The sequence below is a fragment of the Amphibalanus amphitrite genome, unplaced genomic scaffold, assembly GCF_019059575.1.
Source record: "Amphibalanus amphitrite isolate SeventyFive unplaced genomic scaffold, NRLGWU_Aamphi_draft 000792F_arrow, whole genome shotgun sequence".
NCBI lineage: Eukaryota > Metazoa > Arthropoda > Thecostraca > Balanomorpha > Balanidae > Amphibalanus > Amphibalanus amphitrite.
The window spans coordinates 298,963-324,092 of NW_024882286.1; the positions used below are offsets into that span (position 1 = coordinate 298,963).

General features: G+C 53.8%; 5 protein-coding genes across 5 annotated transcripts in view; 2 read left to right on the plus strand and 3 right to left on the minus strand.

Moving 5' to 3' along the window:
* Positions 1-25,130, plus strand: part of LOC122366248 (transcription termination factor 2-like) — a 47,545-nt gene that overhangs the window by 16,478 nt on the left and 5,937 nt on the right. The gene's annotated exons all lie outside the window — the stretch shown is intronic.
* LOC122366251 lies at positions 1,121-3,798 on the minus strand. The gene is made up of 2 exons (XM_043338257.1): positions 2,345-3,798; positions 1,121-2,158 (listed from the first exon to the last, which is right to left on the minus strand). Exons 1-2 carry the CDS (start codon positions 2,550-2,552, stop codon positions 1,503-1,505), a joined length of 864 nt encoding a protein of 287 aa, XP_043194192.1. The 5' UTR covers positions 2,553-3,798; the 3' UTR covers positions 1,121-1,502.
* Positions 4,222-7,353, plus strand: LOC122366252 (crustacean hyperglycemic hormones A-like). The gene has a single exon (XM_043338258.1). It carries the CDS (start codon positions 6,306-6,308, stop codon positions 6,882-6,884), a length of 579 nt encoding a protein of 192 aa, XP_043194193.1. The 5' UTR covers positions 4,222-6,305; the 3' UTR covers positions 6,885-7,353.
* LOC122366253 (CHH-like protein) lies at positions 9,329-10,293 on the minus strand. Its single transcript, XM_043338260.1, has one exon. The coding sequence runs from the start codon at positions 10,114-10,116 to the stop codon at positions 9,739-9,741; it is 378 nt and encodes a 125-aa protein (XP_043194195.1). The 5' UTR covers positions 10,117-10,293; the 3' UTR covers positions 9,329-9,738.
* On the minus strand, positions 18,374-24,813 carry LOC122366250 (latent-transforming growth factor beta-binding protein 4-like). The gene is made up of 2 exons (XM_043338256.1): positions 24,695-24,813; positions 18,374-20,437 (listed from the first exon to the last, which is right to left on the minus strand). Exons 1-2 carry the CDS (start codon positions 24,774-24,776, stop codon positions 18,924-18,926), a joined length of 1,596 nt encoding a protein of 531 aa, XP_043194191.1. The 5' UTR covers positions 24,777-24,813; the 3' UTR covers positions 18,374-18,923.

A 25,130-nucleotide genomic window follows, 5' to 3' on the forward strand; every position in this document is an offset into this window, starting at 1 on the left:
AATCAAAGCGATCGCGTCTGGTAGCCAGAGACAGGATGAACTGGACTGGAAGAGCTGCCATCCGTCAGTCGGTTGGACAGGACAGTGGGGGGGGGGGGATTGTATCAGGGGGTGTTGGGGGGGGACGGAAGTTCGGGCGTGGTCCAATAGCCATATCCCGTGGTGGAAGTCATAAAAACGTTTTTTTTTTTTACAAGCCGCGGGCTTGGGTACTCAACAAGGAATGCCGTGGGAAGCTGATTAGCGTAAAAACGCTAAGATCGGTGGTTCGACCGTGACCCTCGAGTTATTTCGGCTAATTCCAACAACAAATACCGCCCATGCCTCAGCCTTCCAACATTTCCTGGTTTGGGCAGTTTGTGTACGGAATGGTGACGTCGCTTAGATAGGATCTCCGGACACTGTCACGTATGGCGCTAATTAGACATTAATGCCAAGGTCTCTGCCGAAGGTGACGTCACATTTGACGGCACTGTGTTTTAACAGGGAATCTTCCGTTCGTATTTGGGATGTGGCCACAACCCGGGCTAACTTCCTCGATCAGTTTGTTGTTCCGATCAACGGTCGACCGATCAATCCGATCGACTAAATTTGGCAGAATATGACAGCTTTGTCAATCGTAACCAATCAGGATAGTAACTGTGAAAAGGCATTTTTGGTAAATGAGTATGCTCATTATTTGCATAAGTCCGTTGATTTAACTTCAGATAAGACATTATAAAATATGAATTATACACCATGCAAAAAAAAAAAATATCACAAAGTAGAGTTTTCAATAAAAGTGAAATAGCCACGTTAGTTCATATTTTTAGTATCATGCCAGTGAACTTTCCTAAAGTTTTTTTTTTAACGAACGGTTGATAACCCATGCTATTAACGGTATGTTTTATAACGGAAGTCGACCCACTGTAATTGACAACTCAGAATTCTAGGAGTAAATTTTGAAGAAAGATACTATTTTGACGTCCTTATACCCGACTACACATCGGTCTTGATAAGACAGAAACATTCATCGTTTATCTTTCGTGAAAAGGTGAGCTCTGACGGCTTGATCAACAAAAAAAAAAAAAAAAAACTTTTCTGTGCGGACAGCATTTTCATATTTAGCTGAAAGACATCAGTCAGTAGACGGTTTATTGATGACGGATGCTGTGAGATACGGACACATTACAACAAGTCAGCGCATATTCAACATATAATAAATACTGGAATGTAGAAATAAATCGAGAGCTGATAGTGACCTGTAACGTGTCACCGTGGAAACACGCCCGTGGTCGACCCCAAGACAGCCTCTGCATATGTCTGTACCTGAGTGAAGCCCCGAGATAGCCTCTGAGCATGTCTTCCTGAGTGCAACCCTGAGTAACACAATGCAGTGACATTTTGGTGACAGGCGCGCTCGCGTGGGTGCTTCTTTTGCTGCGTAATGTCGCCGATTCTGGGCACATTTCCCTGTGATGGGCTCGTGCTGTGCGTTGGTTTCCTAGTGGCTGAAACCCAACCTATTTATCAAAATCGAACAGATCGTCATAATCGAATCCAGCATGGTCATCGTCGTCATCATAATCATCATCATCGTCATCGTCATCGTCGTCGTCGTCGTATCGGAATATTACACCGGGCCAGCTCGCGACAGGTTTCCGCCCGAACACTGCGAAGACCCTGTTGTTGGAGACGGTCGGCGCTGCGGCCTGCTGCGGTCGGTAACGGACGGACGCCTCGAACAGATCGTCGTCGAACAGATCATCCTCATCGTCGTCGTTTTCGTAGCAGTCGTCGCGCTCGTCGTGCTGAACGGCGTCCTCCAGAATCTCGCGGAGGTCGAGCGGTGCGCAGACACCTCCACTCAGAGGCCACGGCCGACGGCGGCAGCCGAGCCCGGCACCGCACGGCGGCTGGCAGACGGGTGTGGCCGGCTCCGGCACGCACACTGCGCGCGGCCGGCAGAGGCGGCGGCCGGTGCACCGGCGCCGCCAGATACACCGCTCTCCGGCGCCGCAGTCCGGCGAGCAGACTGCCCGCGGGCACCGGCAGCGGCGGCCGCACGCACCCGGACAGCACAGTAGACCGGCGGGGCAGTGCGAGTCCGATCGACACCGGTCCCGCGCAGCGCACTGCAGCAGGGAGGCGAAACGCACCGCCGGGCAGGCGGCCCGCTCTGGGACGGAGATGGACACGTTAGGGGGCGGAAATGACACAGTTGGACGGGCAATCACTTGGGGGCTTAGTCATACTGCTCAAGAAAACTTTGCTTCTCAAACCGCTGGCTCTATAACTGATGGTAACTGTTTCCAGATTGTCAGTTGCTACACATATGCTTTGCATGCCGTCAGTACGGACTTACCTGACGTCTGTGCGGCTGTCGGTCCGGCGTCGGCTGCCAGCAGTGTCGCCGGCCCCGTTCCGGACCCCTCCATGACCACGCCCGGGGCCGCCGGCCCAGTACCAGACCCCTCCACGGCTGCGCCCGGAGTCACCGCCCGGCCGGCGCTCGCGAGGACAGCGAGCAGCGCAGCGCGCGCCACCAGACGCGTCGGCAGAGTCCCGGCCATGGCGACGACTGGTCTGCCACTACTGGCCGGCGGGCGGCTCCGCGCTCTTTATGGCGGTGCTCTCCGGGGCCGGGGCGGACCAGCCGGCCGAGCGGACGGCTGCGGCACGCGTGTGATGAAGGACACGCCTTCGGATGGCGGAAGACGTGACCCTCAGCAGAGGATAGTCGGTCTGTCTAGCCTCGATATAGAGAAAATTTCTAGGGAAGATACTCATCATTCCATGGTGATCAATGAAACTGACCTACCTGAAATATTTATCAAGAAGCTATTGAATACCATTTGAGATTTGAAGATAATCATGGCCCTGTTGTCGACGCACAACAAGTAAGCGAAAAATCAGTGATTCGAAGATAAAAAAGACCGAAACTTACCGCTCCCCCGGTGGGCAGTCTGAATAAATAGTCCCAAAGGTATCCGGTTTATTATAGTACCGATGTTCGTAATGGATAAATCAGGCTTTTAGATACCGGAGCATTAGTGGCGCAAGACCCCAGGCATGATGAAAACAGAGTCTGACTTTGGCGGGAATTATATTAATAAATCATCGTAACCAGTGATACAAAGAAGTCCAAAAATGATACCATCTACTCGTAAGAGTTTAGAACCCAATCATTTATCAACTCGTCAGCCTAGCAGCTCATGAGTCATCGCTTTCCATTTCTTTTGCGTCTGTCGCGGTGAAAGCGTTTCTCTTGTGTGTCGTTAGGTGGCACTGATCTGACACAGCACTGGGTATGCAGGATCATCGTACACTTGGGCATTCCACTGGCCGCCATAGGGATCCGAGTTTATGTAGGTGCATCGATTACCCTCACCATGGTTGGCGCTATGCTTTTCCCAAAGTGACCATTCCAACGGTGATCCGTCCAGCCAGGAGAAGCCAACCACTCCGCCTGCCTGATCTGTGGGGCACTCTCCCTCGCAGCAGAGGCCGATCCACGCCATCTCCCCGCCCATCACCCGGTCAGCCAGGAACGAGTTGATGGTGTAGTCGATCCTGATCGCCGCGGTGGCGCCCGGGAACAGCGCTCCGCACGCAGTCGCCACAGACGTCCAGGGCATGGTGAAGGGCGACCTCCAGTAGCAGAGGTCGAACAGCTGCTGCCAGTCTTCGGACGGACAGCCGGCGGTGGCCGCGGCGACGATGGCGGCGCTGATGATCAGTAGCGCGAGTCGCATGGCGTCTTGCCTCGTAGACCGGAGGGCGAGGTGGCGCGGGTGGATGGCTGACGGCCCCGAGAAGACTGGCTGGGAGAGGAAGGCGCGGGCCGTCGACAGAGGAGACGGGGAGAGGGAGGGGCACCTGACGACCGCCTGCCGCGCCGGTCGAAATCAGCAGGTGGCGGGATCCCGTGCAACCCCGCCGGCTGTGTCCGGGGGCATTTGGAGGAGCGCCTCACCACCGCGGTCATGGCAAGGCAGCGGTGAGTGGGCCTGGTTTTGTTTGTTGTCATGGATTTTTCATGGCAGGCTGTTTCGACAGGTTGAGCGTTCTCTGAACATGGTCGTTTCATGTGCAATCTCTTTTAACGCGTTCGTTCGGAAACGTTGCGGTTTCCTTTATGACTCTGCATCGGCCCGGAGAGTTCCGGGTGTCTATCAGTCTGTGCACCTGTCACCTTTGTCGGGGCTTCTCAGAGGGCGTCTGAATGACGTGAGAAGGTCAGTGCAGCGGCCCGGCGGGTGCCGGCGGTGTCCGGCGTCAGCACACCCTGCGCCGCTGCCGCCCGCGGCAGTCCTGTCCCGGGTCCTCGCCACTGCCGCCTCACCCCGGCCCTCTCCGCTGCCGCCTCACCATGCGGCCTGTGCCCTTCATCGTGTTGGCAGCGACCGCGGTGACCGCCGCCTCCGCCGCCTGTCCGTCGGCGGACTGGAAGCCGCTCTTCGACAAGTGCTACTGGGCCTCGCCGTCCAACTTCACGCTGCAGTGGTCGGATGTGCCGGCCGCCTGCGACATCATCTACCCCGGAGCCAGGATGGTGTCCATCCATGAGCTGACTGTGCACGCCTTTCTTACCGAGAGAATGCTCAACTTTGAGTATGGCTGGATCGGCCTGAACTGCCACAGTCTATTCTGGGAGGACGGCTCGCCAGTGGACTTCAGTCTCTGGCTTCAACACGAGCAGTTCACTCATAACTGCACCGCCATAACTAACTTCCAGCAAGGATGGAGCCTGCCCGGAGCATGGACATGCGCCAATGTTCTCTGTGACGCTAATCTACGGTTCCTCTGCGAGACAGATCAGCTATAATTAGTCTTTCGATAAAGTTGATGCATCCAATCTGTTTCTCTGCGTTTTTATTCACAATCATCTCAATTCAACTAAGTGGACATGTACACTTTTGTTTAACAGATGTCGGCTTTACCACCGTCGAGTATTTACAGAGGTTAATCACAGGGAACAGTGTTTTATCGCGAATGGGAGGGTGTTCTCGGATGCCGTTAATAAAAGGTGACTGGAGTAACATCAAATGATGTGTTTCGTTTCGTACACTCCTACGAAATACCAATTTACCTACATCACTGCGAAAATTGCATTTAGTAGCAAAAAGGTGTCAAACAACTTTGGTTGGTTTCGAGGCAGTTTGCGTTATAGGACGATGATTAACACCCCCCAGGCAGTCTTTCTGCTCTGCACTCAACATTTTTAGAGCTAGAAGCCTGATTTTTGGTATAGCTGCTCCTCTAACCTTTCTTGATGTCCACTGAAAATTTCAAGTTTCTGTGGTTTTTGGTTTCGGAGATATGACCTTGTTTTTCAGGTCATGTCACGACCCAAATGACCAATTCTCAACATCTTGCGTTGGCTATGGGCCTTGTGAGCTTTTGCCACCTTGATTTCGGCCTTTTTTGCCAGTCTTACCTCCCAATCATGGAACATGTTGTTCGACGATGTACAGATGTCAAGGTCAGGGTCAAGGTCAACCTAGGTCATCTAAAATAATTTTTCGTGAAGTTTTTTGACTGCATTTTGGTAAAAGCTTCTCAGATCATGATTCCATGTAATATGGACACAAAAACACTCGGTGCACACGTCAGTAGGTATACACACGGACACACACAGACATACAAACACATATAATGGACCTTGACCTAACTTGACCTGAAATGACCTCAGCAGCAAAAATCTGGTTGGGTAGTGTGACAAAGAGGTTCTAGCTGGCTTGGCACCAGAAGACGGCATCGTCATCGGTGTATGATAAGCAGCGCACTTGATATCCAACGGTGACCCAAAACAGCAACATTTTTTAGTTTGACTTGACCTGGAAGGTCAATGACTGACCTGCGAAGGTAAAACTGGGTATCATTGGATTCGTCTCTTCCCAAAGAATCTTTTTGGTCTTTACCGCAAAGCTCTATCTCCAACAGGAACGAAATGGCGCGGGGGTGGCAACCCCCCCCCCCCCCCATGTGCGTTCTAGGATGGGAAAATGGCATATGCGGGCGAGGGTTAAGCAAGTCAACGACGATTGACTGAAAGGCTAGCCGTGGTTCGATTTAGCAGATATTTACTAATGGGTGAGTTCCGTGCACCATAAATCCCTATTTGTTTGGATGAGCCATGTCATTGGATGTCAGATATTATGGCGGCGCATACATGCACATGCAATATGGCTACTTATATCCAGGGCATATTTGCGAAGCAGATGTGTCCGTTACCAGAAGCGGGCGTTCTACGGATAAGCAGATGATGAAAATGTGAGTCGCAAATTGACCGGCATATACATCAAACGCCGCCCTCATCGCCAATGCCTAGTGATGTTTGTCAATTGGCGCGTGGGGCGGGAGGGTGTCAGGCCCTGCGCTGTATAAAGTCGCCGGCGGCGGCCGTCCCAGCCACCATCCGCGGACCGGCCGGCACCAGCGTCCTGCTCTCCGACCAGCCTCTCTGGTCACCGGACACAGCCGCACAGCCGGTGCCGCACAGCAGCTCGCCGACCTCCGCCAGCATGTCGCTCTGGACTCTGGTGGCCGCGCTCAGCCTGCTCAGCCTGGCGGAGCTGGGCTCGGCTCAGCAGCCGGTGCTGGGCCGGCCGGCCGAGTCGGCCCGGCTGCCGCTGCCGCCGGCCGCCGCCTCCGCCGCCGCCACCAAGCGCTCGTTCCTGGGCCTGCGGTGCCGCGGCGTGTACGACAAGGGCACGTTCTACGAGCTGGAGACCGTGTGCCGCGACTGTCTGACGCTCTACCAGGAGCCGGAGCTGTACGGCCTGTGTCGCTCGCAGTGCTTCACCACACAGTACTTTGTCGGCTGCCTGGAAGCGCTGCAGCAGGGCAGCGAGGCCGAGCGGCTGGACGCCGCCATTCGCCGGCTCAGCGGCAGGAAGTAGGTGACGAGAAGAAAGGCGACGCGTCACCGGATCGGCGAGGACGAAAGAACAGAGAGACAGCCGGATGGCAGGACAGACGTCAGAGGGAAGGACGGCGGCACCGCCCTCTGCCATGGATCGGCGCGGAGCGCGAGGTGCCCAACGGACGGCCGACCCCCGTACGTTTCGCACGCTTTGGCAGACTGAGTCCCGAACGGTGCCGAAGAGGCGAAACGACATCACATTCGACACTAGCCGGAGCTGCGTACGGGCTGGACGCCGCAGCTCCAGCCAGTCAGCGCTGATAAAGGAACCTCCGAGGCTGGATCCTGTAATGATGAAGTGTCGTTTGTCTAGTCATCGCTAGGGAAAGGTGGGATACTTGGCTCTGCTCTAGTTGCGACTTTTGTGAAAGTTGGACCTTTATTAGATGGTGGAGAATGCATCCTGTGATCAATATATAACAATGCATTGCAGATTCTCTTTACATCTATGCCTATACCTACTGGCTGCAAACGAACATTTTATCTACGAAAATATTTTAGAATGTATTGCTACCTTACCCGGCTGGTTTTCTACGCCCCAGCTGAAACGTTTTTTAGCCTGATATAGGGAACTCACTGAAACTTTCCACCTCATTTAACGATGATCATTCACTGGATACCCACCGGATCTGATCAACATTATTGTAAGGTTATAGACATTCTCTCAGCCGTACTTATTTGCCAAATTTTTGAACATTTATTTTACCAACATCTGCAGTCAGTCTGTCAGATTATTGATACAATGCATGATAGAGAAATTTTCCCAGGAGCAATGCAACTCATCTCTTCCAGCCTTCCAGACAATCTGTTGCAACAGCCCTCAGATCGTGCTATGACAAACTGTCAGACTGTGTTATTAACAATTGCACGGACCGTCCCATGAACAACTGCTGAACCGCATTGTAACCAGCTGCCAGACGACGTTTCAAACGGCGATCAAATCCCTTGCTGTCATCGCCTGTCTAAAATTATACCTTGTCTCCCTCTGCCGTCGCTGCCGTCCATCTAAGGACACTTCGGCTGCATTCCGTCACTGAAAAAAGCGAAACGCCTCGCGCATATCTACTTAGCGCATACCTCGGTGGGCTCGCTAAGTGGCATATGCTTGCCAGGAGTGGATAGACTGGTCCGATTTTATTCGATCTATCTAACTGGGCTCTTGAATAGAATACAGAGTGCTGAACACCAAAACTGGTGGCGCGTGATGGAAGTCGATACAAATTCCAACGCCGATCCTGGATCGTCATGGAAGAAAAGGGAGACCGGCCGTCTGTAACTGAAATGATATCTATTTAATCTTTTCCGGGGTTTACATGTTATGCATGTGTTCGGTAGTCGGTAGTCCGTACAGCAGTCGGCAGCGTGGTAGAAAAGTAGCCAATAGGTGTATCGCATAATCAGCTCGTCCAGTCTAACTATGATGCTGAAGTTACGCCATGGCAATGTCTTTCACCTTCCGCGACCACGGCTGGAAACGGGTAGGCGGCGGTTCGCCTATCGAGCCGCAGCTCTTCTCAACAGTCTCCCAACTCAGCTGTCGCAGCTGTCCCCCGCCCCCTTTGCCCGATCTGTTAAAGCCGCGATAGTGGACGGGGCATCAACTGATCGTCGCTGACCAACGGGTTGGTGGGTGGGTGAGTTGTACGGTACTACGAAAGTGTCTCTGTCCGTGCTTTGACGTGAGTGAATGTGTGAATGCTGTGAATGTTTAGATTAGTAATCGCGGATACGGATTCTGAGCAGTAATCGCCACGCACTTTCAGAATGTGGATCGCTCATGATTGTTCAATACAATACAATACAATGAATGAGCCGCTTTGAACATCAACAAACAGAGAGTGTCTGAAATGAGTCCTGGAACAATTTTCATATTCAGTTAGAAGCGGCCGGGCTCCGCCTCTCCCGGGTACCCAATAATATAAAGTGTCGTACTGGCTTACAGGACGACTAGAGATAAGCAGTGTTTGAAAGCTGCCAGCTGGTCAAAGTTGGTTACAAAACATTCTTAAGTTTATTTGTTGGCCAAGCCAAAGTTGGCTACCAGAAGTCAACAACGTCAAGTTAACGGCTTTTGATTGTGTCAAAATTGTATGCATTGCCCATAGACTAATAGAGTTGCAACACCGTAGAGAAAGATATTGCGCCTCGTTTGCAGTCTTTTTGCTATCGCTAATTGGTCGCTAATTGGTAATTGGTTTGAGTTCATTTCAGCTGTTTGACGTCTGAAATGTAACAATAATGTTTTGTTGTTCGAAAGTGAAGGCATAAAGTTATTATAAATCCGTGGTCATTCGAATTTCAATCACCTTCAACAAGTTTTGCATGAGCAGATTCTTTGGACTGTTATTGGTGAATCAACTGTCTTTCATTTCTGAAAACCCAAGTCATACCACAACGCCGACTTTTTTATGATACTTTATTTTTCAGACCGTTCAAATAACTGCCAATTCACAGTACCTCAATTGTAACACATATACATGCTCGTTACAGGACCGGGTCTTCACATGAATTAGGTACTTTGCCTGTCGCTCACTCCACTTTTTATTCATTCCAACCACTGGCTGGAGCTGCGGCGTCCAGCCCGTACGCAGCTCCGGCTAGTGTCGAATGTGATGTCGTTTCGCCTCTTCGGCACCGTTCGGGACTCAGTCTGCCAAAGCGTGCGAAACGTACGGGGGTCCGCCGTCCGTTGGGCACCTCGCGCTCCGCGCCGATCCATGGCAGAGGGCGGTGCCGCTGTCCGTCCCGCTGACGTCTGTCCTGCCATCCGGCTGTCTCTCTGTTCGTCCGTCCTCGCCGATCCGGTGACATGTCGCCTTTCCTCTCGTCACCTACTTCCTGCCGCTGAGCCGGCGAATGGCGGCGTCCAGCCGCTCGGCCTCGCTGCCCTGCTGCAGCGCTTCCAGGCAGCCGACAAAGTACTGTGTGGTGAAGCACTGCGAGCGACACAGGCCGTACAGCTCCGGCTCCTGGTAGAGCGTCAGACAGTCGCGGCACACGGTCTCCAGCTCGTAGAACGTGCCCTTGTCGTACACGCCGCGGCACCGCAGGCCCAGGAACGAGCGCTTGGTGGCGGCGGCGGAGGCGGCGGCCGGCGGCAGCGGCAGCCGGGCCGACTCGGCCGGCCGGCCCAGCACCGGCTGCTGAGCCGAGCCCGGCTCTGCCAGGCTGAGCAGGCTGAGCGCGGCCACCAGAGTCCAGAGCGACATGCTGGCGGAGGTTGGCGAGCTGCGGCGCGGCACCGGCTGTGCGGCTGTGTCCGGTGACCAGAGAGGCTGGTCGGAGAGCAGGACGCTGGTGCCGGCCGGTCAGCGGATGGTGGCTGGGACGGCCGGCGCCGGCGACTTTATACACCGCAGGGCCGGACACCCTCCCGCCCCACGCGCCAATTGACAAACATCACTAGGCATTGGCGGTTAGCCCGTCTTCTGATTTCAGGTGCTGAATCTTTCATCTGCATTTCAAATCGCCTGGCTTTCATGAATATCATGTTGCCGTTTACCATCACGTTGGTATTTTCATGTTTCCGGCTGTGTCGTCATTCCGTGGCGACGCACCGTCAGCTGGTATGCTCACGGGGGATAGACACGCTACCGTCTGTGACACAGGGGATGTGTCGCTCCACGCTCGGCTGAGAGTGATCCGCCGCCAGCCTTGATGGGCAGATTGTTTTACGGCCGTCTTGGCCGTCAAAAGTGACCTTCCGACCTGACTGGAGTCACGGACCGGTGGTTGCCGCGCAGAATGCGAAACAGGTGGATAGGCAGACGGCATTGAAGTGAAGGTACGGAACTGAGTGACAGCTGACTGACAAGCGCACAGACTGCCACGCAAGCAGATGGATTGACAGACGGGTGAACAAACGGTCAGGCTAACTGGACATCAAATATTTTTGTCGGATTGGAAAAGGGCCGACAAATGGACAGGCAAGCGGGCCCGAACATTAGGCGAATACTTTTTTCTTGAACCTTTTTCATTTGGAACGGAACAAGAAAAGCAGGCAGGCTGTTACGAATGGTCAAGAAGACAAGCACCCAGCCGCGCGTGAAGGCAATTAGACAGCGAGACTGGCATGCAGCAAGCTGCGTAATACAGGGATATGTAGGTGGAGAGAGACGAAAGACAACGGACATAATTGAAGGACAGAGCAGACAAGCAGAGGAGTTCATGAAGCAACAAATGCGTGCTCGTTAGCGAAGCATTCTCTCCTCCCTCCCCCACCCACAAACACCACACCCGAACGGACAGACGGACGGACGGACGGACGGATGGATGGCCTGACTGAGGCTCACTCTCGCCACAGGAAGTTCTCTAATTGGCGTTTGTCTCGGTGACCCTGATAGTGACCTTTGTTAGTGGTCGTCCTCGCTGTCTCGTCACGCATGGTGTGACCTGTCCCGGCGACCCGTGTCGCTCTCCGCCCGGTAGCTGGAACTCGCTGTGACTGCCCGCGCTGAGTGCTCTTCTCGTCATGGTGGTGGCTGAGAGCATTGTCTTGTCTCCATGGTCCTGGGACAATGTGGAGGAGGGTGTATTGGCAGGATTAGCTGCACGCTCCACCGGGAAGGAGAGTCAGATGGATGATGTGAACTGTGGAGAGTTTATTGTCAGGACTAGCCGTATTTACGCTTCACTGGGGAGAGGGGAGTCGGGGGCTGGCCCTCTCATTAGCATCGCATTGGCACTGAGCCTGACAGGTTTTGTGCGCTTCCGTGTGGGTTTCCCTTTACAAGGTCACACTATAGTTTTCTATCAGGTCTCATGTAATAGGCCGCCGCGGCGCACGGGGTATCCCTCTCTGGCCTAATGACACCTTGGAATGAGATTCTAAATAAGTTAATCCCGTTGGGATAATAATACTCCGGTGGGAGCGTAGGACAGTTCACCCGGTCGCTCACATCGATTGGGCTGGTTCCCGTTAGAATAACCCTCCGCCGGCTATCTGGTGGCTGCTGGTGGAGTACCTTTACTGTCAACCCGAAATGGGGCATATGCTGTAATTTGAGGATTGAGGATGTGATGGAGCAGCGTAACCGGTCATCTGCCAACCGGCAAAATCTTGTTTCATTTGTGGAACTGGAACTAGGAAAAAACTGAATTTTTAAAACAACGATCAAGAGGTCCCAGGTTCAATTACTGAGCGGAAAATTGAAAAATTAGATGTTCGGTGTGTGTTATTATAAATATAAAAAAATGTATAGTCGACTACAGAATGATGTTCCGCTCCTCAGAAGCTATCAGTTGACCGGAGCGCTAAGTTGTGCCGTTTATCACGCAATTAAGCTTAAGCGTGTCGATTGTGAGCATTGGGACAAAGCTATGATTTGTGAACTCAGCCCGTGTGATGCGGCACAGCCTACCACTCCAGGCAAATAATTTGCCTGTGCAAAGTGGAACATCATTCTGTAACATACATAACATACCTATTTCTTTTAGTCTAGCGACTAGCGACTATTATTTCTGACTTTCTAAGCAATGCATTTTCTCTTGGTAGCGCCCACCATAATGGACCGCAGATAGCAGGTGCTGCCCCTGTGTTTGGTGTCGGTAATGTCTCAGCTTATTAGCGATCACTGCGACACTCCTCCGTGGAGAGCAGCGCCGCCACTAGCCCAGCGGCAGAACAGGGAAACATCAGTTCCCGCAGTGGCCGCCAGGTGATCAGTGGTCACTGGATCCGCCGCCCGCGAGAGATCAACGACCAGCGGAGTAGCAGACTTGTGACAGCTCAAGAAAAAAGTGAGCTCGCTCAGCTCAACTCCGTCTTATCCGCTCCCGCTCAGCTCCCGCTCAGTTTAACGCGGCTCAGCTCAGCTTACGTTCCGCTCAAACCGGCTGCGCTCCGCTCACGCTCAGCTCAGCTCAGCTCAGTTTCCGCTCAGCTCAGCTCAGCTCAGTTTCCGCTCAGCTCAGCTCAGGTTCCGCTCAGCTCAGTTCAGTTTCCGCTCAGCTCAGTTTCCGCTCAGCTCAGCTCAGTTTCCGCTCAGCTCAGCTCAGCTCAGCTCAGTTTCCGCTCAGCTCAGCTCAGCTCAGCTCAACTCAGTTCCCCTTCAGCTCAGCTCAGTTTCCGCTCAATTCAGCTCAGCTCAGTTTCCGCTCAGTTCAATTCACGCTCAGATCGTTCAGTCGTTCTTTTTAAATCGGACATGCTTAACCCGGCAGGCGGTGGGCCTCCCGGCCACCTTCCGCGCGGTGGGGGGGGGGGCATTTTTTGCCCCCCTCCCCCGTATCTCCAAAACTACTGGACAGATCCGGAAAATTCAAACGGCGTTCGATAGCCCTGTCAAATTTGTTGAAGGAAACCAAATTTCATTGACCTCGGGGTCACCGATGACGTCACAGGTCAGGTCAAAGATAAAATGTTTCACCGGTCACGGGGCTTCGCGCTATAACACCGAGTAAAACGCACTTTGTCGAAAATCAGCGATAGGGTGTCAGTTGTCTAGTACATATGTTGCTATAAGAGGTCACTGGTCATACCAGGTCAGGTCACAGGTCAGGTTACCAGAGGTCACCAAGGGTCACCACATGAACCCAACTTTACCAAGGTTGTGCGATGCATGTTTTATGGCCAGTTTTTCATTTCCAACTCAATGGTGTTGGTTATAAGACCATCAGGTACGGTTTAGGTCACTTTCTGGTGGAGGTCAGGTCAAGGTCAGGTAAAAAAAGTCAAATTTCAAAGTTGATATTTCTGCATAAAATGGGTATGGATTCGATGCAGCTTGTCACGGGGAGTCTAATGGTGGTCTTTGTTTTGCGCTACGAGGTCTAGAATTGCTAAAAATTTAGTTTGAAAATTTGACGTCATCAATTTTGAAGTTTTTTCGCTATAACTTGGCCAAAAAAAAGAGGTGTCGATCTCAAATTTGGTATGTAGATAGCAGGCCGTAGGGACTATCACATATCTTACGGTTTTTTTTCGAAATTCAAAAAACTTTTTGGATTTTTCGGCTATTATATTTAAAAAATCTAATTTTTGATTTTTGGGGGTCAAAATCCAAAAATTTCAAAAATCCGAGATTGCAGTTTTGTAGCCCTTTGAATTCTACACTTTTCATGTCTGAATATTTTTCTGTATCTCTAAAGCTGTAGGCCTGACAGCTCTTCTCGCGAAACCTTTTTTGAGGTCGAAAATGGCAGAAATGACGTCACTCTGACGTCATTAGCGTCCAACCTATCATAGCCTTTGGAAAAATTTTAGTCACAATGTGCAGTAGCTGTACACGGGAGGGTACCGAAAATTTGGTGACGATCGGTGCAGCGGTTCTCGAGATATATCGAAAAAAACTAAGGGGGGGGGGGCAAAAAATTCCCCCCCCCCACCGCCTGGAAGGGTAAAAAACAGACCGACTCTTGGCACATAAGTAAGTCTCCTCTAGGCTCTAACAAGGAGCGAGGCAACTTACACAATGGGCAAAAGAGATAAGCTCATTAAGACCTTGAGACTTTGCGAGTCGTGCGTCTACTTGGACTCAGACTACATGAAATGGACTGTTCTTGGCAGTGTTATCACATGTTATCACAGTGTGCACCCGCGACAATCACCGCAGTGCACTCACGACTGGCACATGACGAGCATCAATAGAAACATGTTCTGTTCATCAGGGCTGCGGAGTCGATGGATTTTCGGGGACTCCGACTCCGACTCCGGCTTTCAAAAACCAGCTCCGACTCCGACTCCGACTCCGGGCGGGATTGTCGACTCCGACCGACTCCGACTCCGCAGACCTAGCAGGGCTGCGGAGTCGACAGATTTTCGGTGACTCCGACTCCGACTCCGGCTCGGGTTTCTAAAATCGACTCCGACTCCGACTCCGGTCACAACTGTCGACTCCGACCGACTCCGACTCCGACTCCGACTCCGCAGCCCTGCTGTTCATGGCTTAATATCACAGAAAATTCACCCGCAGAGGAGCCCGTCTTATCCGCTGGCTCCAGTGCGCATGAAAATCATCACAGTGGACTCACGACTGGCTCTTGAGTCTTGACGAACATCAATGGAAACACGTTCTGTTTATGAGTAACTATCACATAAAATTTACGCGCAGAGGAGCCCGTCTTCTCAGGTGGCTCCAGGGCGCACTCGCGAAAATCATCGCAGTGGACTCACGACTGGCATGGCACTTGACGAACATCAATGGAAACATGTGCTGTTCTTGGCTAAATATCACATAAAATTCACCCGCAGAGGAACCCGTCTTATCAGCTGGCTCCAGTGAGCACAGCTGAGCACAGCTTAGCTGAGCTGAGCTGAGCTCGCTCAGCTCAGCTCAGCTCAGCTCAGCTCAATCAGCTCAGCTCAGCTCAATCAGCTCAGCTCGCTCAGCTCAATCAGCTCAGCTCAGCTCAGCTCGCTCAGCTCAGCTCAGCTCAATCAGCTCAGCTCAGCTCAATCAGCTCAGCTCAGCTCAGCTCAGCTCAAGCTCATTCAGCTCAGCTCAGCTCAAGCTCATTCAGCTCAGCTCAGACAGCAGCTCAGCTCAATGCATTACTGAGCCGGCTCAGCTCACAGCTCAGCAATTTGGCAAAATGTTGAGCCGGCTCATGAGCTGAGCTGATTTTTGAGCCGGCTCAACTGAGCTGATCACAAGTCTGCGGAGTAGGTGTGCAATGAGCAATGAGCATGGGCGTCCATCCGGGTTCCATTAACAGCAACGTCTCCGCCGCTATTCGCCGTTCTATTTCTAAAGCTATTTCTTCTGAGGGGCTGGGTAGCGGCTAACATAGCGGCGCCGATAAAGTTTGCAAAAAGAGATATTTATAGTGGACACTGGACAGGTGACAGTCTTTTTTCCTTGACCGTTATTTGTGTATTAGTACACAAGCCCACAGTCTGATTTATTTATCTGCAATGTTGTAAGAATGCGTATGCCATTAGGTACAATGCCTCAATGATACGTTTATAGGAAGGAAACGATAATGACGCACATAGCCAGTTATCAGAAATAACTATTGGAAGAAAAATGACGATTGTTTTCCGAGAGCAAGGGAATCCCTCTTATCCGCGATTACCGGACCACCCGCCATTATTCCCAGTAAGAATATGGTTATTGCGGAACTATTCAGTTCGAACATCTGTTATTACATAATGCATATGAAACTTGATTACGATGACTGCTGATGTGCAGATTGCACAATACCGCTTGAGGCCGTTGAATTTCGGGCACATAATTACGGTGCTAAAAGGGATGGCGGAAATGCCAAACGAGGTTTAGGCCAGGTAAGTTAATGCAAATTAGTAGATATCTTTTCAATGCCATTGCCTACTTAATAATAGCTAGACATAACTAGCTCTATAGCTCACTGCAAAACTCAGCAAGTAAATCAGAAACACTATTCATTCGTACTTTTTGCTTGCACGACAACCCCACCGTCATCCTTCAGCACAATTCCATGCTCCGAAGTCCGAACTGGTTGCCAACCTATATCCAAGCAACCGTTGAGTACAGCTGTAGCAGGAACATACCTACCCTTCGGGATGTTTATTGTAGTTTCGATTCTGTCCTCGAGCATGCCGGCATGATTTCTGTCACAACTCCGCTGGCTCAGCTATATGCGCCTCCATGACAATTTCCTCCCCTTGACCCCACTGGGCGTGTCCGTGTCTGCCAGTGCATACCCCATGCCGACCGGACGGTCTCGGTGGTCTGTTTACTACTGAGAACGGTAAACGTGGTGGGAATCCCGACCCCGCGGACGCCGTGGGTGGCCATCTATCCCCTCCGCTGCGCCGGGGGCCATCAGAGTCAGGAAAGACCCCTGTCTTCTGTCGCATGGGATTATCTATGATTGTGGTGGTCAGTAGTCACCTTCATCAGAAGTGATTTTACGGAATTGGTCGGCTACAGGAGTAAGTTGTGCAGCCACCTAGACACAAGTGTAGTCCGGTAGTATGATCCATAGACCTCTGTACACCAGAGGTCTATGTACAGAGGTCTATGTATGGTCTGAAATGCATGTCTCCAGTTGGTGGCGAATTTAGAGATGTCATCCATCTGCCCGTCCGCGAACCCGCCCGTCTGCCGTCTACCTACATATTTTGGCTAATGAATGTCTAGACTTTATACTCTGCAAAAATGGTGTGGGCATCATCTGAGTGGGCGGCGGGCTGCCCTCGACCGAGCTGTAAATATTTATGGACGGAGCCACTGTAGACCGGTCTTCTACGGCGCCCAGTGTATGTACGAACCGCTTTGAGCGTCTGCAGTGCGCCGGTCGCCGGTCGCGCCGCGGGCTGGTATTGGAGCTGTGCTCTCAGAATGAGTTATGTCTGGCCCGCAGCGGCCGGCTGTCTGCGTTCAGTCGCCTCTTTGAGCGGTGCATCCGGTGCTGCGGGCGACGGCCCTGGGTCCGAATAGCTAGTCATCGTACTGTTGGCGATGACTGGCGATACGCGATCCAGTGTGGTGGAAACGCACCGCGCCGTGGCGCGGCGTTCTGTGTTGCCTGGCCCCGTCTGTTGTATCGGCCACAGAGCAGCCGGGTGGTGTCGCCTGAAGGGTGCGTCCAAGGCCCGTTCTGGCCCCTCAACCTGACCCGTCCATCTTACCATCTACAAGACGTCTTACCAACATCCCGGACTGTCAACACTCAACAGTCTGGGATGGGCTGGCGCTTGGTTCGCCCATTATGTAAAATGACGATAAGATTCGTTACAATTCGCCCATTATACCGGCCACTACAAGGAACACAGCAGTGCCCCTCGGTATTGGGTAACAGAGTGTGTCGATCTGCTGTCTCGATGTAGAAGCCCAGGCAGTTAAGAATGGGTACGTTATGCTGAAGTTCCCGTCACTGTTTGTCAATGAACGGATAGGGCCTAGGCCTCATGTGTCGCAACGCTGCATTCTTTCTTGCATTCGATTACGTGGTTATGATGCGGTGAGTGCTTCCGTGTTGATACGGCCTGAGCTTCCGCCAGGCTTTAGTTTGGTTATTGGGAAGTACGGTAACTTCTTTAAAGTTTGCAAGCAGCTGCCTTGGACCCAAGCTCGCTGCTGACAGCAAGTTGCACGGGTTAAACCATCGCATTGCTATCAAAAACGTTGCACTTAATTCGATGACTGAAATAACATCACGATCCGTGGCGGTGGGGCCAGCCAGTTTTCCGAGAGCGGGCGGCTTTTCCAGGACTTGGAAAGCCCCTGTCCTGTGGAAGCATTTTCTTACAGCTATGGCGCCACTTCACCGTACTGAATCACTTTTATACCACTAACTATAGGTACTGTATTTATAGACATCTGGCCCATATGTTTGGACGTGGCCAGTTTGAATGCTCGCATATCCTATTCCCAGACATATGTCAATGTAAATAAACAGGGCTGTGGTATTCGTGAGGGAGCGCAGTTTGATTGGAATCTCGTTGGCAATTCATAAGCCAATACAGCATTTGGCACAGTTTATACCTCAACAGTGAACCCTATCAATAGATTATTTTGTCATTTTATCAGAAATATTCCTGACTTGTGGATGTGTCCATTTATTATGATCAACACTCTGAATGCAGTCATGACACAAACAACGAAACAGTGGATTTCTGCAACTGCACACAACCACACTGAGCATGAACGTTTGTCTCGCGGTCAAACCTCGCTCTCGCGAACCTCATCGCGCGGCGCTGACGCTACCGCCGCCTTCCAGGGGCTCACCTAACTCAGTGTACTGCTTCTCACTGCAGTCCCCTTGAGTGAACTGAAGCGCCCGACCGCCCAGCCAGTCACTCAGTCGTTCAGCCGTCGATCTCAGTCTTTGAGCCTGTCTCCACACTCATCTCCGCTGGCCCCCGAGCGCGGATTCCCTATCAAACTGTGGATGGTATCATGAAGAATCGCGGTGCAAGGTCAGTGCTGAGGAGAACGCGACAGCAGGACGCAGCGAGGTCATGGATCTCCCCAGGATCCACCTGCGTGCCCCTCTAATTCATGGAGCGCCGTAATCCTGCCTTCTGAGACCGTTCCTCAGAGTCCGGCACGGTAGGCATCTGTATCCCAGGAACGGCGGCCGCTCGTCAGCACTACCCCCGCTGTACGCGTCGGCGAATGTTGAAGCGATTGTTGCTCTCGATGGGTGTCAGACACTCTGGCCTGCCGGTGTCGAGTCGGCACTGCAGTGCGGCGGGACACGAGTCGCAGACGGGTCTGCAGAGACGCTGGCAGCCGCGCAGACAGCAGCGCTGGCCGGCCGGGCAGCTGTGGTCGCTGGAGCACATGTCCACCGAGCCGTTATCGAAGCAGATCTTGGACTGGGTTTGGCGGTCGTTGACCGGACACAGGCCGGGACGGTCTGGCAGACTTTGCTGGCCGTCGACCGATGACTGGGATGATGACGCCGACGCTGACGCTGACGATGATGACGCTCCGGCAGCCGCGGACGCCGCTCCGTTCGGCAGCTGGTCGGCGGATGGTGATGGTGGAGGGAACGGTCTGGCCGGCCGGAGAGGCGGGGACGGCGCCGGCGGCGGCAGCGGGCCGGCCTGCTCCGGGTGCTCGGCGGCCACGCACTGCGCTACCTTGGGGCACGGCGAGCCGATACACTGGACGGCCACCAGGCGACACTCGGAGCCCGGCGCACAGCCCGGCTGACAGGTGGGCAGGCACGAGCGGCCGCAGCCGCGCTCGCAGCAGCGCCGCTGCGGGCCGCACTCGCCATCGACGGCGCACTGGTGCAGGCTGGCCGTGCCGCAGAACGCCGGGCTGGCCAGCTGACGCAGGTCATCCAGCGGGCACTCTCCTCCCGGTGGGGGCGGTCCCGCAGCGGCTGCCGCAGCGCCGGCCACCGAGGCGGCGGCAGCTGCGACCGCCGCTCGGGGCACACACCGCGCCACGGTCGGGCACGGCGGCTCGAGGCAGCGCGTCGGCATGAAGCGGCACTCCTCGTCGTCACTGCAGCTGACCACACACTGCGGGCGGCGCGGCCCGGAGGAGAACCGATTGGCGAGCTCGACCTCCGGCGGAGACCCGTCGGGGACGCAGGTGGGCTCCGGCGGACAGTTGGCGGTCTCACAGTCCGCTGGCGGCTGCATGCGGCACTCGTGGCCGCTGCCGCACCACATCTCGGTACAGTCGGTGAGGCACACGGGCAGGAAGAGACACTCGTTGTACTGGCGGCACACCTGTGTGGGCACGCAGACGGCTGGTGCCGGACAGTCGCCGCAGAACGACGGCGGCGGCGGCTGGTGGCGCGCCGTCAGCGCGGCGCCGCGCGTCACACACCAGCTCTCGACGCACGGCGGCCGCGCGTCAGACGGTGCCCTCGGTGCGCACGGACGCACCTTGGTGAGACACAGCTCGTCGGGCAGACACCGGCCGCCGCACGCGTCCGGTCGAGGCACGCACCGCTCACGCGTGTCGCAGGGTGGCTGGTTGCACGGCTCACGGTCACACTCGTACCCGTCCCGGCAGGGCAGAGTGCAGTTGGCGGCGCGGCACTCGCTGATCCGCGGACACGGCTGTCGCCGACAGGAGACCTCGTGTGAGACGCACTCCTCGCCAGAAGGACACGTGTGGTGCTCGCATGGGTCACTAGCATCTGCGGGGCACGGACACGCGGGTCACTGTGCTGTAGTTATTAGAGACACGGGTCACTAGCATCTGCGGGACACGGACACACGGGTCACTGTGCTGTATTAGAGGCACGGGACACGGACACACGGGTCACTGTGCTGTATTAGAGACACGGGTCACGGGCATCTGCGGGGCACGGACACACGGGTCACTGTGCTGTTTTAGAGACGTGGGCCACTGGCATTTGCCAGGACATGGGCACACGGTTCACTGGGTGGTAGTGGAGGCTTCTGGTCACTGGCACAGTCTGTGGGGCATGTCCATTAGGGTCACGGTGTGGTATTGGTGGGTTTCAACAATGAGGCATTTCGTAATAAAGGCACGGTCCGGCCTATGACCTGGAGACACGGAACTCAACTGATGCCTGTGACACGGCCACAGTGACTTGGGTCTGTATTGGCGACACTGTGTCCATCGGAGACACGGTTTTGACCGTGATAAAACGCTGAGCTAGCATAACACAGCTAGAATTGTTTACCAAGTCCACAGGCTGGTATTTCGTCACGTTATCTGGCTTCCCTAAGCGGGTACCCGACCTACCCCACTGGGTAAAAGGGTCACCTGTGGCTCCGAACGGTTGGTATATTTCGGTGTGTCATAGGTGTGTGCAGGTTTGTCAAGCGACTGGTGCGGCGCTGAGCCAGGGGCTCAGTCCATAGGCTGGTGACCTCGCTCTCGTTTTCCGGCCAACCCCCATGAGATACCCGATCTATGACACGGGACATGCGGGACCGTCCCCAATTCGCATCACTGATATTTCGCTGCAGCAAACATGGACTTTCGACCTCGTGTTGTGGAGGCAGGAACGGTAATGCATAATGTGGTGTGAACTAATACAGGGCAGTGCATGCAACTGTAAACATTACGAACATAAACATTAAACAGAGTTTTAAAAAAACTTTCCCCAGCTAGCCTACTCAGTACTCAGCATATCAGGAAATCCCCTCAGCGGCCTCTCCTGTCGGATACTGACGAGATCATGACGTCAATTCATATGGTCTCATCTCCCGTCTCTCAAATGTCAGACAGAGATTTGCTACTCTCGATATGGCCCTGACAAGTCTGAGTCAGACTCGGCCCCACTCCTGTCCACTCCTCATTCGGTCCGGCCGCTGCTGCTCGTCTGTCGGATCTCAGTGCCGAGGACGTGCTTCTGTCACCGCTCAGTGCCAGCTGGATTGAACCGGTATCGCTGGAGAACAGCGCACGATCGCTCTTTGTCCTGAGAGCAGCCGCTCCTCTGTTCATTTGACCAGCTGCTCGTGCTGGTACAGTTGTTAGTGACAGCACCACAGCTGTGACAGCTGGTGGTGACAGTATGCATTGCAGTTGTTACAGCTGGTAGTAGCGCCACTACCGGTATGCTTCACCGAATAAGGATATCCCATGTCCACACAGCACCAGTGGCCCTGAATGCCGGTCTTTCAATGGCCCTGAATCCCGGTCTTTCAATGACCCCGGATTCCTACCGGCGGAACTCCCTACCGCCGAGTGCTATGCTAATCCCTCGCTAATCCGTACCCGCTCACAGGCCGGAGAAAGCCACGGGACGGCCCACGGACGATTCTACAGACACGGTGCGCGCGGGACCGCGTCATAGTTCTGCCGTGACGTCCAGCAGCTACCGCGGAACTCTCTGATTCAGTCAGCGATTTATGACGTCACTGATGGGATGGGGATCTGCCTCGGATGACGTCATTAAGCGTCCAGGGGAGATTATGTCCGTGCGCCGGCTGTAGTCACGGCCGTTATAAGCGGCGCACGGAGGCTCGGCCAAACTTCCCCAGGTGGTCGAGGGAAGTCCGTCAGAGCTGCCGACCGCGCGGCCCTGGTATTACCTATGATCAGCAGCCGGTACGGCCTGTCGGCGACCAGTCTCGCGGACGAGATAGGGACGAGCTCGACTGTCACGGCCTGTCGTACTGGCTGGGTTTTGTCAGCCTGTACGGCGCCGCAGAAAATGTATAAACGATTGGTACTGCGGGCCGGAAACGGATCGGTTTGTAAAAAAAAAAAAAATGTCAGGGAGCCCGCTTGAAGTTTATTATTTATCTGTCCATTCAAAAAGCCTGACTGCTTGCGTAATCGTCCGTCGTATTTGCGTTTGTTTTTACGGGCGATGATCCTCCCTCGCTGTCCTTACGAAACCTGTCCAACATTCAGCGGTCCAGTGTTGCAATGTTTTGCTTACGTTCTATGTTTTGCTCTTCTCGAAAGCGACCTAGTAAGTTCCAATGCATAGGGACCATATGCTGCATATGGTGCCTGGGACTGTGTGATTGAGTCTGGACTGTGGTGTCTCACCATTTGCGATACGTATTTACTGTCCGTATTGGGGTTCTACCGACAGTGGTTCGTCCCGTCGGCTGGGAGGCTCTCGCCGCTGGGGACCGATGGGGGTTTTACTGATGAGGATCGATGGGTGTTTTACCGGTGGGGACCGGTTAGGTGATATCCCGCTGGGGGAGGGGGGTTGGTCGTATGATCCGTCGCTTGGGCCGCTCGGGTTGTCTAATCGGTTGACTGACCGGGACCGGGGTGATTAGTTTTCCTGACCGGTCGGCTGGTCCGCTCGATTGATTCTCCGCTTATAGAGACCGCTCGGGACCGGGTGGTCGGTTTGCCGTCCTACCGGTTCGGACCAAGGTGAAGGACACGCGCAGCACGAGGGGCCGCGTACCGTGCATTGTTCGGTCGGCCGGGGAGGGGACGGGGACCCGCTCGGGGGCTCCGCAAGGCTACACGGTGTATATGGTTAGAGACGGGCTTTGAAGAGTTGTCGGAGGCTCGGCAGAACAGATGGATTGAAATGGGCTTCGTTGCTGGTAGATTTTTGTCGACGTTTTGACGCTCTAACCTCAGATTCATTAGTGTGTCCACTGTCCAGGTTAATAAAAGCGTTCGAAATTCCTAATTGCGGACACAGTGTAGCGTTCAAATTATCTACTATGGACGTCAAACCCCTTGAGACCCCACTTTTTTGCGATAATTTTTAAATGCGTCAACTCTCGTTGACAATATTCTGGCAATGTGTGTTTCAGAACCTGCCGAAACTTTTATCACTAAGGTATGTTGATGCCAAACGATTATGAAAGGTACTTCTCATTCACTCGTAATGCTAAGGTCAATTCAGGCCGTGGCAGAGGCTTGCGCTCGGCCACACTCGAGCCCCGCCACCAGTGCCATCTGCTATTAATGACATCTACCAGCGCCCGCTACCGCTACCAGCTACCGCCCACCATCAAGCCTGTAGTATGGAGCGAGAGACGCGAGTGACCGGTCGCCGGGCAAGGAGCGCTGGAGGGGTAGGGCGGAGCTTAGCGCTGACGTCATTACGTAGCTCCGCCCCATGAGCGCGTAGCCTCTACCCAAACAGCAGATTCGTTCCGTAAAATTTAACATTACGAGTGAATGAGAAGTACCTTTCATAATCGTTTGGCGTCAAAATACCTTAGTAATAAAAGTTTCGGCAGGTTCTGAAACACACATTGCCAGAATATCGTCAACGAGAGTTGACGCATTTAAAAATTATCGCGAAAAAGTGGGGTCTCAAGGGGTTTGACGTCCATAGTAGGCGGATGTGGGGAAGTTGTATGATACAGCTCACCGTGAATCCCGTCATACTCCAGTGAATCAGTTTCTCACGTTTTCTGCTGTACCGCAACACGTGTCTAGGTAAACGGCGGTTACAACCCACAAACACCGCTGACCAGTGGGCCGTATAGCAGGAAAACGAGAAACAAGTGACGATATCGGTTACCGTTGGTTTTGCCCGCCTGTTCTTTCTCAGTGATGCTCATCTGCAGGTAGTGTGATATGGTGCCGAATGAGTGATAATAGGTTTGTGATTCTACCGGGACGCAGATAATTGTTCAAGTTCAGGTCCTCCATGGCTCCAAGCGTCCCAGCTCAGAGGTCTGAACTCGGGTTCATCGAACCAAGGTGGGGTTGAGAGCGATGAACGTAACCAAGTTTGAAAGCGGCTTACTAGAGTCGATAGACTTGTGTGGAGCTAACCGGAGAATTGATTATGTCCAGACTTAGATCTTCTTACCGGCAATGTTGCATCTGTAGTGCGGGTGTCTGGAACAGGCTGGTTGAATAGTCGTTGTTGCCAAACAGAATTCATAAATCCACTGAAGCTGAGCACGGAGAAAGAAGAACGGTTGCGTGGGGCTGCCTCATGCTGTGTTGGTGAGGGGGGAGGGGGGTTTGCTCTCACCTGAGCCCTCCAATGTAGCGGCGCTGACCGTGGCGGCCACCAGCAGCAGTGTCGCCACCCACACACCCACCGTGGCCCCCATCCTGGCCGACCGGACGAACACTACTGCCGTCCTCCGCTGCCGGCCGGCCGCCGCGCGGGCCAGCCAAGGCCACTGCAGCCGGCACACCGCCCGGTGACGTCATCGGTGACCAGCGGTGACGTCATCAGAGGTGGTCACAGGCCGTGGTGTAGGTCTGTGTACTAGGTACGTCGGGGAATGCCCCCCTGACTTCCGGTGCTGCCCCCCTGCCGGTCGACACCCCTGACCTGACCCCGGCCGGAGGTGAGGGGAGGGAAGTGTGTGACGTCACCGCACCGACTGGAAATTCCAGTCGGTGTACGGACGATGACGCCGCCGGCGGCGGCGGCGGCGGCTCCTCGGTCTGTCGGTGCC